General features: G+C 37.0%; 1 protein-coding gene and 1 long non-coding RNA gene across 3 annotated transcripts; one reads left to right on the top strand and one right to left on the bottom strand.

Moving 5' to 3' along the window:
• Positions 1-1,392: 1,392 nt before the first annotated feature.
• Positions 1,393-17,705, bottom strand: LOC123874499. Of its 2 annotated transcripts, none has more exons than XR_006797939.1 (3): positions 17,695-17,705; positions 3,376-3,386; positions 1,393-1,518 (listed from the first exon to the last, which is right to left on the bottom strand). It is a non-coding gene; the product is annotated as an uncharacterized LOC123874499 (long non-coding RNA). The 2 variants fall into 2 exon arrangements; XR_006797938.1 differs by lacking the exons at positions 3,376-3,386; positions 17,695-17,705 and adding exons at positions 6,055-6,070; positions 9,510-9,520 and having other exon boundaries at positions 1,407-1,518.
• LOC123874487 lies at positions 7,194-9,538 on the top strand. The gene has a single exon (XM_045919872.1). It carries the CDS (start codon positions 7,291-7,293, stop codon positions 9,430-9,432), a length of 2,142 nt encoding a protein of 713 aa, XP_045775828.1. The 5' UTR covers positions 7,194-7,290; the 3' UTR covers positions 9,433-9,538.
• Positions 17,706-18,368: the final 663 nt, after the last annotated feature.

The following is an 18,368-nucleotide window of genomic DNA, read 5'->3' as shown; positions in this document are numbered from 1 at the left end:
AGCAGCCTTCGGTTTTACGACAGGCATGACCTGTCCACTGCCACTTCAACTTGCTAATTCATTGAGCTATATAGTTCACTTTGGTTCTCTTATGGATTTCCTCGTTACGGGTTTTGTCCCTCAGAAAGACGTCCAACATCGCCCGCTCCATAGCACGCTGAGCGACTTTGTACATCTGGACAAGGCCAATTTCAATGTCCACGTTTCATATAGAGGAGAAGAAACCTTTTAGACATTCCAAGGGGATCTTTAAAACCTGAAATACACGTGAACGAAATTGCGGGGAAAAGCTAGTACCGATATAAAACATGAGAGACACTGATTGGACGTGTGGTGTGTATGTCTAAACTCTATAACCCATTAACACAACAGTATTGTGTTTCGTCATTAGGGGCCGTGGCGTATTAATACACATTGAAAGGGTTATCGAGATTATGTGATAATGGCAATGCCTTGATTGCTGCGGCTTTGTGGCTGCAATATGTGAACAGCCTTAGATCTATGCTTCTTAATCTCATTATGAGAAGGGTTAAATTATATTATTACTAGGGAAATAGCAGATTAGATGCATTTAGGCCTTTAGGCCTCAGCCTTTGCTAACATCGATGTATATGGATTAGCCTTTCCCATACAATTCCGTCCGCAAAAATACGCTTGAATCTTACGTCATCGTCATTGACAAAATCAAGAGACTTTTGCAATTTCTCTTGACTTTTTGAGCGCGTTTTTTATCTTCGAAGGGCCCATCCATATACATCGATGTTTGCTAACTCAATGATCCAAAAGAATTTTGAAAGAAAGAAAGAAAAATCTTTATGCGTCAGTGTCAAGATTAGCAGTAGGTACTGCTTGTAGATTTAGGAAACTAGAACTGACCAGAACTCATGAGCTTTTTCTGGATTTTGGCTCATGCCAACTTTTAAATTCTCTTTGAAAACTCAAAGACCAAAGTTGTTAATGGCACAAATAACTTTGTTAATTTTAATTGCCAGGCAATTATAAATTTTGCCTTACCCGAGGACCCCATAAGAATTTAAATTAATTAAACGTACAGTTATAGTAGTCGTCATTGATGGCGTGACAACGTGACCATTTGTCACGCTCGCGTGTCTTGTCACGCGTTAATTGGAGGCGCTGTATGATGACAAATGACCCGGTCACTTACAGTGAGATATTTCAAAGTTATGGTAGTGACAGATAGGATAAAGCAACGTGACGTTCCTAGTATACCTACTGCGCTTTTGTGTCTAAATTTTATGTGCTATGATTAAAAAACTGGTCAAGTAATTTTAAATACATATCAAAAATTGTGGAAACGGCAGAATTCTAACCTACGTCTTTTGGGTTCGCGCCCGACACTATGGTCGCAAAGCAGAGTCGCAAAGCCACTGCTTCACCTACTGCCAGTGACGTTTGTGATATGTATGTTCACTCAGTACTGAAGCGACTGTAAGCCATCTAGCACCGACACTTTGCAGCTATCGAAACTACTTCCAAAGGCCCATATTACAATGTTTCCTTGAAGCGTAGGTAAAAACATATATAAAATTATAAAAACTAGTCAAGTAATTAATCAGAAAACGCGTAAGGTAGGGTTCCGTGGCCATGCTAGTCGCTAATTTATGCCTATTCAACAAAATATCACTCAAAAAGGGAAACCTTTTACGTCTTACGCTTTTTATTTTCAGGAATTGAATATTTTACTATTGAATATTTTTAATATTTTGAAGGTAATTACGGACAAAGCAAACAATTTTTACGGTGAACGAACCACGAATTATCTATTACCAAACGCCACAAATACCTACCTAATGTTCGTGCGCTGTGCAACCGAGTAGGTACCCTTCCTTGCATAATATAATATTATCTTATACCGACATAATTTTGTATTGAGTGTACTGAGTAGTCTTACCCGTATATCATACAGTTAATTTATAGAGGAATGTGCAGCGCCCAGACAAGTCGCCAAGACTTCAGGGCGCTAAGAATTCAATGTAAATAGTTTTAGAATATTGTAAATACAATAAATAAATAAATAAAATTTATTTCAATCAAAATAAATGCCTCTGTGTAGCGGTAATAGGTTTTTTAAGTGTACTCAACTCCACAATTTTCATATTTATTTTAAAAAAGACTGTGAAGCAGAGACAGGTGGACAAATGAAATTATAACGGTTCTTTGATGATTGATGGTTCATCGTATTGTCTACTATCACTCGACTAGCTCTACCTCCGTAATGAAGAATGAGAAGAGCTGCTCTACACTCTTAAATATCTTTGACGCGGTCACAAATTAAACGATGGAATTTCTAATGTGGCGATGTTGCTAATTAAAATGAAATAGGTGTATTTAATGAATTTAATCGGTATTTTTTTTTGGATATGCGAAAAGATCGATGTTTGTTGGACAATGAGAAATTATTGCGAATATTATGCGGATCTATTTTCGAAACAGGAAATCTTCATTTATGTAGGTTATTATTTCAACGTGTCTATTAAAATTTTTAATAAATATATTTTAACAAAATTTAATGTGATCGAATCACCTAAGATCGACAGAGCTCGGCGTTTCCTACATGATCAAATCAGTAATGAGGAGATCAGAGTAACCGACATTGACATAGCTGAACGAATGGCGACTTCGCACTGGAAAGAGCAAAATTGAAAGTCCCCCCACTAGGTGGAAAAACGACGTCAAAAATTTATTGAACACTAGCTGATGCCCGCTACTTTGTACGCGTGGATTTAGGTATCGCAAAATCCCGTGGGAACACTTTGATATTCCGGGATAAAAAGTGGCCTATGTGTGAATCCATGGTAAAATCTGTCAAATTCAAATTTAAAATACATATTTTTATTCAATTAGACTTTTACAAGTTCTTTTGAATCGTTAAAAGCATCTACCACTGGTTCGGAATGCCTTTCCTACCGACCCAAATTCCAACTCCACCAATTCCAACACCACCACACCACCAATGTCACCATTCCAAACAGTCAAATCCGTCCAGTAGTTTTTCCATGACAGAGTAACAAACACAAAAACATACACACATACATACAAACTTTATAATATCTAACGAATCACGATGCCACTAAGCTTCAATAGGTCTTCACTGAACTCCTTAAAAGTCTTAACGCGCCAAACCTTTCGAACATTCAGTTAAGAAGCTTTGCTCTTCACATGGTTACGTTGTTATTACTCAAACATAATGTCTACATCAATTTGGAGTATGTTGTCACGATCATACAAAGATCCGTGTTTAATTAAACAATTTGCGGGGGCTCCTCTGATTTACACCCGCACCTGAAGCCCGCGCGAGCCGACAAATGACACGTGTGGTTATCATTCGAGAACAGGGTGGGTGAGTATGGATACAGAATATTTATCTCTCATTTTTACCTGGGATCTACGTTGGAACGGACTGGATGGGTGACCATTTTTGGATGCCCTAATTTGGCCTTCCCGTTTCCTCCGTCCCTCGGAGAGCACCTTTAGCCGTCGGTTATGGTTATTACCATAGGTACTTTATCCAGTTACATCTGGAATCTAAGAATCGTAATCCTCTTATTTGAACTGTATGCGATAAGATCTGGGAACCCACTGCATTATTATCCTAAGAAAACTACCATTATGTAATTAATGAAAAGGAGTTACGCTCACGACCCTCAGTAATGAGGAATACGACGCACAGAGAGACGCGATAACTGAGGCGATACATGGGATAAAAGAGCTGGGTGAACTCTGATGTGGTTAATTGTATCCCACCAAAAACATTTCATGTAAAATGTTGCCAAGACTCACAAGTTCATAATGCTTTCACTGTTAAAAAGTTATGAGATCTCTAGTAGAGCCAAGCCCCTAGCTGATCTTAGATTTGTGCTGGCCATGGGACCTATCCCAAGTCCAAAGTAATATAGCTCTTAAATGCTCTTGAGTATATCACATGTATAACAATAAAGAACAAATAACTCTACTTACAAGCTCTGATTTTACAAACCCTAAATCTTGGTTAAAAAAGGACGGCTTGGCCGTTTAATGTTCGTGGTACTTTTATCTGATATGACATTTAAGCCCGGAATAGCTTGTGCGACAATCATGAAGTATAATACAAATTAGTAATTGTCGAACAAACTATTCCTTATGGCCTTAATATAATATGTTATGTCATGTAATAGTTTCACGAACATTAAACGGCCAAGCCGTACTTTTTAACCAAGATTTAGGGTTTGTAAAATCAGAGCTTGTAAGTAGAGTTATTTGTTCTTTATTGTTATACATGTGATATACTCAAGAACATTTAAGAGCTATATTACTTTGGACTTGGGATAGGTCCCATGGCCAGCACAAATCTAAGATCAGCTAGGGGCTTGGCTCTACTAGAGATCTCATAACTTTTTAACAGTGAAAGCATTATGAACTTGTGAGTCTTGGCAACATTTTACATGAAATGTTTTTGGTGGGATTTCATTTCTTTTTGGCAGGTGCCCTAGATTTTTTTTTGGATCTATTTTTTGTAGGTACCTACATCATTTTCATGATCCGCTCTCTATCGTTACCTCTTTTTTTAAAAGCTTTTATTCCACTTGCAATGTATGTAACTTGTTTGTTTGGGTGGAATCTTGCAACTCAATTTTAAAGCAGATATATCAAATTTCAGTCTTTTAGGACTTCAGGAAACACATTTTTTTAATGTACAGACTGGGAAAAGTTTATTTTCCTGTTGTTTGAATGAAATCCCTAGCCTACATACCAAATTTCAGTTTTCTAGGACTTAGGGAAGTACTTTAGAACTTTTGACTAGAGGGGTTTTGAATCGCAATAAATCTGAAACCATAACAGGTAGACAATTGATACTTGGTACGTTTGATAAGTCTGTCAAGGACATATTATCCTGAAAATATCAGCATTCTAGCGATAGACTTTACAAATAATTTGCTTCCCCCATACGTGGGAGTGGAGGGGGAAAATTTTGAATTTCTTAATTTTCCTGTAGTTTGTATGCAATTTCTAGTGTACACACCAAATTTCAGTCTTCTAGGACTTCGGGAAGTACCCTAGAATTACAGACTAGAAGTTTTGACTGTCAATAAATCTGAAACTATAAAAGCTAGACAATTGATACTCAATGTGTTTAATAAATCTGCCAAGGACATCTTATCCTGAAAATATCAGCATTCTAGCAACAGAATTTACAGATTTGCTTCACCCATAAGAGGCGTAGAGGGGGGGCATTTCCAATTTCTTAATTTTCCTGTAGTTTGTAGTCAATTTCTAGTCTACATACCAAATTTCAGTCTTCTAGGACTTCGGGAAGTACCTTAGAGGTTTTGAGTAGAGGTTTTGATGATCATCAGTGAGGGACGAAATCGGCGTATTTTAGGTATCAATAAATCTGTAACTATAAAAGCTAGATATTTGATACTTGGTATATTTGGTAAATTTGCTGAGGACACCTTATACTGAAAATTTCAGTTTTCTAGCGTCATCCAGACCGAAGTTATGACGGGTCGAAAATACGGCGAAACACTTCGAGAAAAAGGTACGTAGCGCCCCGGCCGCCGTTTGGCTCGTCTTGGCGGGGGCACTGCCGTGCCCCCTGATAACCCAGCTATCTCAGATACATACAGGGTGGTCAAAAAGTCGTGGATCAAACGCAATAGGGAGATAGAGGAGGTCATTTCCAGCAAAAAAAAATTCTACAGCATGGCCATATTTAAATTGCCCTAAAAGTTATGAATATTTTTGGGTTTTTTAACAAAATACCGAATTCTCTTACAATTACACTAATTTAAAAAAAATGTGATAAAAAACAATAAAACAAACGATGTCGTGTCATTACTAGATAATGTATCAGCACTACAAACCTTCTATTGAGGCTCTGGCTACCAAATTACAAGAGCAATTAATTTTTTTCCAAAACTTTTAAAGCGTTACCAAAAATTAAGTGTCACTTTAAAAGCGCACTGTGAAAAAAAAATGTACTACAGAAAAATGACCCTGTATTAGAAAAACTTGTTGATTTAATGCCAATTCAAATGAGGTATAATACATTACTCTTTGTTTCGTAATTCTGGTATTATAATCGTTTTTTAATGTCAAGGTGCAAATTTCAGTAGATTAGTTTAATTCAAAATAATTTTGAAGATTATCATGCTGCTAGTTAAACTGCTAGTTTTTTGTACGTTGGAATGCTAGAAACATCACTGTGCTTGCCACATTTAAAATTTGTGAAAAGAACAGAAACTCTTCACTATCACCACGTACCAGAACTACCCAGAACGCCCGTCTTGCAAGTAGTTCATCTTTTCTAGGAAACAAAAAGATAAAGAAACTATGCCTCTCTTTCACACTAATTATCCTTCCTATTTGCATTGTTGAAATAAGGAAGGATGTGAAAGAGAGGCATAGTTTCTTTATCCTTTTGTTTCCTAGAAAAGAGGGCGTTCTGGGTAGTTCTGGTACGTGGTGGTAGTGAAGAGTTTCTGTTCTATTCACAAATTTTAAGTGTGACAAGCACAGTGATGTTTCTAGCATTCCAACGTACAAAAAACTAGCAGTTTAACTAGCAGCATGATAATCTTCAAAATTATTTTGAATTAAACTAATCTACTGAAATTTGCACCTTGACATGAAAAAACGATTATAATACCAGAATTACGAAACGAAAAGTAATGTATTATACCTAATTTAAATTGGCATTAAATCAGCAAGTTTTTCTAATACAGGGTCATTTTTCCGTAGTACATTTTTTTTCACAGTGCGCTTTTAAAGTGACACTTAATTTTTGGTAACGCTTTAAAAGTTTTGGAAAAAAATTAATTGCTCTTGTAATTTGGTAGCCAGAGCCTCAATAGAAGGTTTGTAGTGCTGATACATTATCTAGTAATGACACGACATCGTTTGTTTTATTGTTTTTTATCACATTTTTTTTAAATTAGTGTAATTGTAAGAGAATTCGGTATTTTGTTAAAAAACTCAAAAATATTCATAACTTTTAGGGCAATTTAAATATGGCCATGCTATAGAATTTTTTTTTGCTGGAAATGACCTCCTCTATCTCCCTATTGCGTTTGATCCACGACTTTTTGACCACCCTGTATATGATCTCAGAGTAGTTTTTTGTGCCCATTGTAAATTCTAGAAAAAAAATTAAAAGCATTTGTCAATAGTTGTCAACTATGAGTCTATGACCACATGACATAGTTTGACATTTTGTTATGGCCTTCAACTTTGGTTGATTTCTGTTTTATAAAAGTTTATTTTGTATTCAATTTACACCCAATCGATGTAATGAATGCATTCATAATTATTACAATGGTTTCTAATACTCTAGCTCATTACATACCAAATTCAGATTCACCTAATGTCGGCACCGTCCTTTTCACACCGTCAGATTTAAAGAAACGACACTGGAGTAAAACAAGTATAGCATTACTACAAGCCCGCAAGTACTTGCAGAACATTATACCATCCCCACAGTTAACAGGCAGCATAAATGAAGAGTATATAACCAATTTACTGAATTACTTCGAAAACTCCTACAAGACAGTCAAACGTGAAACCAAATATCCATCCTTACGTAACGTGATGGATGTAGCGCTATCAGATGCTCTAGGAGGATACCTCAAAATATGGGTTTTACCCATTACTAAATACGCCTATTATGGAGGCACTGTGTCTTTAGACAGCTCTCTCAAAATCTTTGAGGCGTATGAAGATATCAAAAGAAGTTTAAAAACGGACGGGCGTGGGTGGCGCAGCCCAAATAAAAATTTATTAAACTCCGTTGCAATAAATATAATTTCTCTACCCTCTTCCTCCACCAGAAGCAAGGACAAGCCGTGCGAACAGTTAGCGTACTACGAAAAAACTGATGCAGGTATAAAAATTCCAATGCCTTATATAAATTGGGACATAGATCCACCTACTATGTTTCTACCACTAGTAAACCAATCAATTATTTCACTGTCTTCGCCAAGTTCTTCATCATCACTATTGAAATATTATACTGTTGCTGACAAGTGTACAAAAACTGAATCTCCCAAAGTAGATGATTTTTATAAGCGATTTCAGAAGTGGCTTTCGGATGAGGTGGCTCCACATTTGAATGATGATAAGTTGTACGCAGGTTTTGGAAGCATCCTCAGTCTGATGAATTCAACAAAACAACTTTGCAGTGAACAAATAGATAATTTAAAAGAACATTTACTGCGAGACTCTATGACACTTACTTGGAAAAAGTTCCTCATTATAGCTTTAATATTAATCATAGAGCTAGTTTGGTGTATTCCCACCATAATATATACAATGTGTTTAAGAAAGAGGAAAATGGAAAAAAATAAAAACAATCAAATCCACAGATTACATAAATCAATAGAAAGTATGAGCAAAGGTAATCCTAATAAAATGGACAGACAAGAACTAAATATTAACCACAGACGTAAAAACAAAATCATAACTCCTAAGCAACCAAAACATGGGCTTAAGCTTTTCGTCCAACCAAAAACAACGAATTTAGAAGTGGACGTTCAATTCCCTTCTAATTATTCCAAGCTTATACAATTAACCAAATCCAGCAAGCACAGATCGTTTGAAAGTAATTTCTCACATTATGATCTTATGACTTTAGTCAATGAAGATCCAAATACTCCAATTTTGAACACAACTAGTAATTTGATAGTAAATTCTAATACAAATAACGAATGGAGAAAGACCAAAAGTGAAGTAATAACAAATGTTGAAGAAATACACGACTTAAAACTGGCCAAAACCTTCACACTTGTACAGAACAGTGAAAAGACTATCAAAGAAATTACATACTCTCAAGAAAATATAGGATTACTAGATAAAAACAAATCAAATATTAAATGTGACCCTATCCAGAATTATCAAAAGATAACCAAGGATTGTCTTAATGTAGCTTGCATAAAGGATATTCAAAATGAAGAAAAATGTAAAGTCACCCAAAACGAACCCAGAGCAAAACGTGGAAAACTGAAAGAAAAGAAAACTCCAAGTAAAACTGTTATATTTTCGCAGACAGATACAATATCCGAAAAGCAGAAAGGAACCATGGTAGAGACCAATAAAATTAGAGTCAATAGTAAGAAAGAATGTGAACTTAGAACTTCCGATCAGCCCACGCTAAGAATACTGATAGAAAGGCCGCAGAATTCAATAAAAGTGGGAATTACTAGCTTTAAAGGAACCACAACAAAACCAAGTAAGATACCAAAAGCCGTTGCATCAGGCAAAGATCCTAACAACTCTGTAAGAAAAACTACCGAGTCAAGTACTGTAATTAATAATAATTCAAAATTTAATAAGAAAATAATACATACCAGAGAGTATATTATAAGGGGTAAAGCATTAGATGATAGTGCCATTAAACAAACCACGATCGTGGATAAGAAATTAAACTTGACTCTATAAATTCAACTTCTTGAGAATCGTGAATTTGTTACGTGTAAGTTTACAGTAGTTCAGTGATTTATTAATGAATATTGTACTTTGATATGTAAATATATTAATGAATATAGAACAATTGATTGTAAGTATATTTTTTTTAATATGCCTAAATAAGTTTTTAAAATGACTCAGTATTCAGTAGTAAAATTCCCGTTTCAAAAATCCCGTTGGAAGGAACTCTTTGATTTTACAGGATTTTGTCCTCTGTCCTTTCCTGGGATGCAAGCTACCTCTGTACAAAACTTCGTCAAAATGGGTTAAACGGACAGAATCGTAATACTACGTCATAATAACTATCTGAATGTCAAATTTCAGTCTGTTCTGTCCAATAGTTTCAGCTGTGCGTTGATACGTCAGTCAGTCAGTCATCTTTTCCTTTTATATAATCAGATATGTAGGGATTTTATCAATGGTTTTATTCAAGCACACTCCACAGTAACCCTACCATAGACCATAGCTTACTAATCACCATGACGAATTTATTGTGCGCGATCCGGCCGGGTGAGTTGTGTACCACCGGGTGAATTATTGCATATTTCGCCCGCGCCCGCTCAGGTGGTTGAGGAGACCGCTAATCTATCATTAGAGTTCACTTAGCTAATTGGGATCTCGGACTTTGTGGATTGAAGCCTCAATTTTTTTTTCCATGACAAGCTAGCCCTTGACAGCGATCTCACCTGGTGGTAAGTGACGATGAATTATTGAGATAGACTTAACTTGAGGGAGGTATAGCAGCAGGAAGCGAGTTTACTTAGAAAAGGTATGGCAGTTTAAATAATCCCATAATAATATAATCGGTTCCATTAAAATTGACATAAAATATTAATATCCATACTATACTATAATATTCTAAATGCGAAAGTGTGTCTGTCTGTCCGTCTGTCTGTCTGTCTGTCTGTCCGCTACCTTTTCACGGCCCAACAGTTTAACTAATTCTGACGAAATTTGATACAGAGTTAGCTTATATCACGGGGACGGACATGGGCTACTTTTTATCCCGGAAAATCAAAGAGTTCCCACGGGATTCCTAAATACCCATCCGCTTAACCGATTTGTATGAAATTTGGTACCGAGATAGCTTCCCCGTAATTATATTTGTATGAAATTTGGTACCGAGATAGCGTCCCTGTAATTGACATAGGCATTATATCCCGGAAAATCAAACAGTTCCCACGGGATCTTTAAAAACCTAAATCCACGCGTACGAAGTCGCGGGCATCCTCTAGTTTGCTAATATGGAAATGTGCAATTTTTTTAAATAAAAACAAATACCAAGAAAACTGATAAATAAATAGATAGTCGTAGATACGATTTAATTATTGCAAACAATTTAATCACAGCTAACTTATAGGGTGGGATGACCAGGGCACCATAAATACTGGGATGCGGGATTACGCGCAATTGTCCCGGATAATCCCCGATTGACACGGGATTTGGTCAAAGCGTCCGCAATGTTGGCTAATTTATTGTCAGCGGCCGCTTTGTTGAAGTCATTATGGACATCTGGTGATGTTAAGAGGCGCAAGAAAATGATAAGTGACGGAGTGTTGCCTTGCGGTTTATATAGGTATCGGTATTCGGTGGGTACCAACTAAAGCCTTCGCTGTTCGTCCGTCTGTCTGTCAGCGGACTGTATCTTGTGAACCGTAATAGGTAGAGAGTTGAAATTTTTACAGAATGTATAAGTAGCTTTATGCCATTACGATTTTAATTAAAAAAAAACAAAAATATTTACCTATTTCATACTACTTAGATGATGCCCGCGATTTCATTCAAGAGAATTTTATTCTTATAATTCCGTGGAAACTTTTTTATTTCGCGGGATAAAAACTAGTCTATGTCCGTCTTCGAGATTGTACCCAATCTGAAAATCAGTTAAACGGATGAGCCATTAAAAGATAACACAGACAGAGGTACTTCCACATTTTTAATATTAGTATGGATAGGCCAGAAAATTATATTGCCCTAATTCAGAACCTGCAAGTAAGAGTATCCGAATAATCCCGGGTCTTTGCGTCCAAATAAATCAGCAGTGACCCTGACTCCGCCCAGCTGTGCACGGCTTATTTCATTTTGTGTGGATTAGGACTGGCTCCGATATTGAGTGGAGAGTGTTTTATTAATTCTGCGGTAATTTATTTGTTGGAGTCCCAAATATAGGAATTATACTACCGGTTTAACCAGAAATACTCAAACAAGGTTTCAAACTTAAACAGACATGTTAAATACGTGCGTTGTAACTTGTAAGTATGTAATCAAAATCAAAACATTTTATTTGCTTAAATGCGGGTTAAATAGTAATATAGTAAGATATTAGAGAGTAGGTATGTTTAAAAACTTATCTACATGAACGCTTGAAAAAGCCTGGAAAGTAAACTCAGCAGTAAAGTAGATACAAAAAATACTTATATCCAAATTCTAGAGTTTTGCAAAATTTTATTTCCTTTCCAAAAAAATTTTAGTAAACTCATGAATCAACCTAGAAGTCAAAAAGATAAATGCGAACAAGTCAAAAGAACTCCTTAAATTAACCCGTTGACAGCGAATTGCCAAAAACAACCCCAAAAACGTCGCCGACTTGTGCAAGCCCGTAATTTACACCGGCGCGGCGCGCCCTTGTTTGCGGGAAATCTTGGGAAACTCAAGATTCCGATATGCATCTGTAACCTTATCTAAGTGCTTTCCTACCATTGGGGGAGGACGTTGATAAGCTGAGCCCAAGATATGCAAAGGAGAAAACAGAAAAGTTTTGCAGCGAGGTCAGGCCTGATATTATACCTGATATTACATAGCGTCACATTATATTGTGACGCTATGTGACATATTCTATAATATACCATCAAATAACATTCATAAAAACGCTAATGTGTCAAAAAGCGCTCACTGGAAAACCATGCTACCTAGTTTCAACAGAAAACTTAGCCATGTATACAAAGACTGAATACATGCATCATTCCCTGTAGACTGCAACTAATCATGATGCCCAATATGCTAGATTGGATACGACATTAAAACGTCCAACGACCTCTACACGTATATATGTACTACGCACTAGACAGGATATTACAAACAAAAATCTTATTTTATGAAGCTTTCAAAAAAAATTACACTGGCCATCAAGTTATTAAGCAAGAGTAAGTTGCTGCCCGCAAAATTTTCGTTATTTCGATGATCAACGAAATAGGTAGGTACGTCTATAAAGGAGACATGTGCCCGCGCCACATCCTAGCCCCAATAGGACTGACTAGGACGCGCAGTTCACCTCTCTACATTAGTGGAACTGTGTATCTTTGTCTCCTTATATCATTAGGGGAGGAAGTGGCAAGGACTCAGGACACCAATGATTTAGCTTAATGCGACAAGGTTGTACATGTGAGCAAATAACTCCCATCGTCTATTTACGAACACACCTAGTGCTAGTAATTAAAGGATGGGTAACAAGGCCCTTTGGGACGTTGTCTTAATATTGTAGACAACGATAGGGTTGTCTAATAGGTACTTATATCATTTGTTGAAAACTAATCTTCATTTTTTTTAAATATATTGGGCACCTACTTGCCAAAGCGTACGATATTTACATAGTAATGTTTTTTGTCCGCCCAAAATCGAAGTGTTAGTACACACAAACAGCAAAAACATCACACATATGGCAACACAGTTAAAAAGCGACAATGCAATGAAGATTATGCATAGGTTATGGACCATGTTCTTAACAATTTAACAGCTTTTATGGCTGTTATCTACTACGAAATAGTGTTTTCATAAATGTACTTAGGAACAACATTTAAATCACTCAATGCTGTCACTGTTCCAATATGACACTGTCCAACGAAAAACACTGCTTTGTACTAATTTACTGAACGTTCGTCTACAAACACAGTTTTCATTTCAGAAATTAAAGCATATACTTAAACAAAATTATCTAAGTGGGTACTTATTCTTATTTCTTAGTTCTGGCAGCCCTGACTTCGCCAGGTAGTTATCATGAAAAATGGCGTTGAAGTTCTTTAATCTTCCACTTTTCTTCATTCGTTCAATCTTTAAAAACTCTTCCCTTGTCGCTGATGTTATTGAACTTTTTGAAATTAAGGTTGTCTTGATGTCTTGTAGTCTAGGCTACCTACTACTGAAAGAGGGAATCATAGTTTAGGAAAATCCCGCAATTTTGGGAAATGTCGGCCAAATCCTCGAAACTTTACAGCTATCGTCGTAAGTAATGTGTTCCAGCGTATCTTTTTAATAAATATAAATAAAGAGTAATCTATGTTCCAGACAAAATATTATTATTATTTATATAAAATATTACCTCATAAATGAACTTTCCATTTTGTCAGGGTTCCTGCACTTTTGCTTATAATCGTGTAAAAATCTATAAATCTCGGCGATTTACGTTCCTAGTCCTACCTACCTAATGAAGTGACAATGAAGAGTTCCATAAGAAGGTGATGATAAGAAGTTTTAGGTATACCTAATAAAAAAATTAAGGCTACAAACGTTACCTATACCGCTGTTGGGTACTCCCCTAAATGTGTTTGACAAGTCACTCAGGACCTAATCAGGAATATTACACGGTAACACTCTACAGTTACAAATCATTAACTATTTGTCACCACACGACCTCAGAGCAATAACAAAATCCAGTCATTCCTGCCGACTACCTCCTCCCCTCCATTGTTCCACGAAATTGGACCTCTGATTAATTTGTTTTACTTCCCCTATTTGTTACCACCAAATTACTGGAACCCCTTATCTTGCCCGATTTCGAATGTAAACTTCGGGAATTTAAAATGTGATAGGTCTTCGTAAAATGGATGTTTGGGATCCTGATGATTATTTGGTTAGTTGACATCGGTTCGGCAAATAGTGCGAAGATGTTTGTAAAGGATTAAGTATTAGTTATGTGTGCTTCTTGAAACGATTATGTATCTGGATCATTTTGATGTCAATGGAATATTATTACTTAAATACCTACTACATTTCTAATCCATACTAATATTATACATGCGAAAGTGTGTCTGTCTGTCTGTCTGCTACCTTTTCACGGTCCAACAGTTTAACCGATTCTGACGAAATTTGGTACAGGGTTAGCTTATATCTTGGGGACGGACATAGGCTTTTTATCCCGGAAAATCAAACAGTTCCCACGGGATCTTTAAAAATCTAAATCCACGCGGACGAAGTCGTGGGCATCCTGTAGTTACTATTATTTATGCCAGACGGAAATTAGTGTATTGGTGTCATTGATAGTAAGTACCACGTAAAGCAAAAATAGTAGCGTAGCTACTCGTATTTAATGCAATAAAACTTCCATGTAATGTAGGCAACTACACGTTTGGCCCTCTTGAAATTTCTTTCTCTTCTCTTTCTCTATGTGTACGACGTATACGGAATATCGTAATAGACTTAATTATTGCGCTCAGTGAAGCTTGCATCTTCCTTAGTTTCAACATGAGTAGACTCGATATCCTGGGTATTTGGCAAGAGTAAACTTGATTGGACCAACGCATTTTGCTACGTTCTCAAGTTCCCTTTCCTTCCACAATACCATCACTGTCTTCTCAAGCTTCTCTCCCTCTCTTTTGATAATGTGTTATAGTGCAGGTTAGTGGTAGCCTTTTCGTTATATTAAGTTGTTCCAGTATCGATTAGTTGATTTTTTGCAGTTTTAAATGGAAACGAGCAATCTGTAAGGAGTGGTAATACATACAAGTATACTTAAATGCATTGCTTATTCTGCTTGAAATAACTGGATGCTTATTTTTTATTATGACCTACTCGTAAATGCCTAAACCGCATCGTACGGGAACCCTTAATCGCTTGTCTGCTCGGCTTTGCCGGTAGTGTGGTAACCAGCCCTAGCCTCCTACCAGAACAGACTGGAGACTATTTAGAAATTATAAAATCTAAGTCTCTGCTGGGTATTAAACCTGGGACTTCCCACTTATAAGGCCACAGCACTCACCACTGAACCACTGCTCGTTCGTCAACCGATACATAACCAGGTCAGGAGGTAGCGCGCCGTGTTCCGGGTGAGCTTCTGAGACGGAGCTGGTAGCAGCCAGCCTAGCGATGGGACCCATCCGCTTGGCGGCGGGTCAAGACCTGGCGGGAGTGCGGTGAATACTACCTTAGTGATACCCGCGCCAGTCCGTTGAGGAACAAACACAGGTTTTAGTGGGTGCAAGCCCCACATAACCTCTCCGTTTCCCCTGACGGAAGGGTATGCGTTAGGCATTTCCTGTGTATAAAAAAAAAGGACGTCCCTATACACAGCTCTTGAAGACTAGCTATTTAATATAAAAGTAAGTCAACAAAGATTTAACACAACAAAGACAACAACGAGCCACATCCGGCAAGATGTTCCACGCAACGCTATTAATGAGCTTCGCTTTAATTCGTATTTCCTTTCGCGTGTGAGCTTTATTGTGTCTTGCATTAAACCTATTAACTGTTAGACCTTAACTAATTTGTTTACTTGCGATGAAATCATAGGCTTTAAAAAGATCCTGAACTCGGATACTCAAACACAAGAATATGCGCAAATCGTTTCGCATTCTAAGTACATCAACTTTCATTATCATCATTATTAGCCTGTGGACATCCACGGTTGGACATAGGTCTTCCCTAAAGAGCGCTACCACACCCGGTCCTCGGCCTTCCTCATCCAGCCACTTCCCGCCAGTCTCTTTCTATCTTCAGTCTATGGTGCAGGAGGGTGTCCTACACTACACTTGCTTATACGCGGTCTCTACTCAAGGCGTTACATTACTTAGGAATGAGTTGCTTTAACCAGCTTTGATAGTTCTAATACGTTTAGGTTATATTGTGGAAGGGTGATGAGAAAATAAATACCCGGTTGAGTTTGATGAGTGCTTTTACTCAAACCAGGATGAATTTGGAACTCTCTTAGCTTTAGTTTTAAATTTACATAACTAAGTAATTATTACATGATTATGTTATAAATTCAACAGTTCACAATCAAAAAGACTAAACAGAAAATTGACATGGTAAGATTTTAAGCTTTATTTCACGGGCTAGGGGACATAAAAGAAAGAAAGAATATAAGGTACCTAAATCTGACTTACCTAGTTAGAGAGGAACTACCTATTAAGGTGTAACATGCGAAAGGTAAGTGGAATAAGGCGTTCCCAAGAGGGGTAAAGGTACAATTTCGTATTTTCCAACTCTTTTTCCCCGCGACAGTTAATCGATACTGCCTTAATAAGTCTGGCGAAGGGTAAAAAATATATCACTCCATACATAAGGGTAGTAGTACATAATATGGTATGTACACAGGTGGGGTGGGGTCAAAGGTTCAACCAATCGGTAACCGGACGTGAGGGAACGGTGACTACTTCCGGTTGTATTGTTCTTTTAATTTGTGCACTGGTTTGGGAGTTTTGGGTCAGTCAGTTCCGCCAGGTGTCGCAAATTTAATTTGTGTGATAAAGTTGTGGGTTATGAAACTTTTGATAAAACGTAGAGACTTCACCTATACTAGCAGGTGTCAAAATATGTATGTAAGTAGGCTAGGTAGGCTATAAAACATTGTTGGGAGCGCCACTCCTATTTATTCTGAGCTAGGTTTTTGATTTTACGTCACCCTGAGCCTAATATTTGACAGACGTCGATTCAGGATGAAACTGAGAGTTTCCTCACTCTAGTTCACTCTGGCTGTGGCGCCATTTTGAAATAAGTGGTGGTAGCCTAATGTTTCAAAGGTCAGCTTCCTATTTAGGGGGTCCGGGCTTCGATCTTGGACGCACCTTTAACTTTTTGAAATTGAGTGTTAGGAGCGAGAGCGTTACGAGCGTTTTAAGCAATTAAATATCGCTTGATTCAATGGTGAAAGGAAAACATCGTGAAGAAACCTATGGGTCTGAAAGTTCTCCAAAATGTAAGGTATGATAAGTCTGCTAATCCGTATTTGGCCAGATTTATTACCTCTTTTTGCATCACACTGAGGGTCGTAGCTTCTTCCAATATAAGGGTAGGGGTTTTCTTGCGCTAATAATGCGGTGAACTCCAAGATCCTACCGATCAAGAAAGAAAAATTACAGCTTCTTTGGTTTCCGAAAGTTTCTGGACCTGTTATGGAATTAATTTCAGTACAGTAGGTACCTACCTACACAGAATTCAATACATTTTCTAAATATAGCTACATCAAAGAACTTTTTTTATCTCAAATGATATATGTAATAGCGTTTACTAATTCGTTCGTCATACTTAAAAGATTTGTCGGATATTTATGAGTCGAGATAAAGATTTCAAGTTCGCTTTTCGTACAAAAATAACGCATGCTCTCTGTGTTCGTAATTTTATAGCTTTATTTTAAACGTGTAAGAAGTTTCATTATATGAGGATAATTCAGTAGATATAACATTAAAAAAAATAAGATTAATTGACAAAAAAATCGACTAAGCGACTTAGCGTATAGGTAACTACCTACAATAATAATGCCGCATATTTATAGGTAGAAAGAGACTCTGGTCGGTAATTGGATGGGTGTCCGAATTTGACCATTTCATTCCTTTTTAATTCGTCGATCCCGGTTATTATCACAAATATAATAGATATTGTACTATCAACCGTTATACATAAGAGTTGAATTCTTGTTCTTTTATTCGAGTCGTATGCGGAAAAACCTGAGAACCTAGCACATTATTATCAAGTTATATGCCAAAACTGTGCCAAAGCCGAGAGCTCACACCATTGAACTATTCTTTGCAACTGGTCGCATATTTCAAACAATTAGAAGGACCAATCGCGGCCGATTTGACCCTCTGCCGACCGCCATGTTGCAGTTAATCGAATATTTAATCGTCATTCTTTATAATAACTGATATACCTACCTAAGTTTTCTTCGTTCGTGAGTTCGCATGACAGCTGCAACATAATAT

The sequence above is a fragment of the Maniola jurtina genome, chromosome 18 (assembly GCF_905333055.1).
Source record: "Maniola jurtina chromosome 18, ilManJurt1.1, whole genome shotgun sequence".
In the NCBI taxonomy this organism is placed as follows: domain Eukaryota; kingdom Metazoa; phylum Arthropoda; class Insecta; order Lepidoptera; family Nymphalidae; genus Maniola; species Maniola jurtina.
This window is presented reverse-complemented; position numbering and strand designations above follow the sequence as displayed.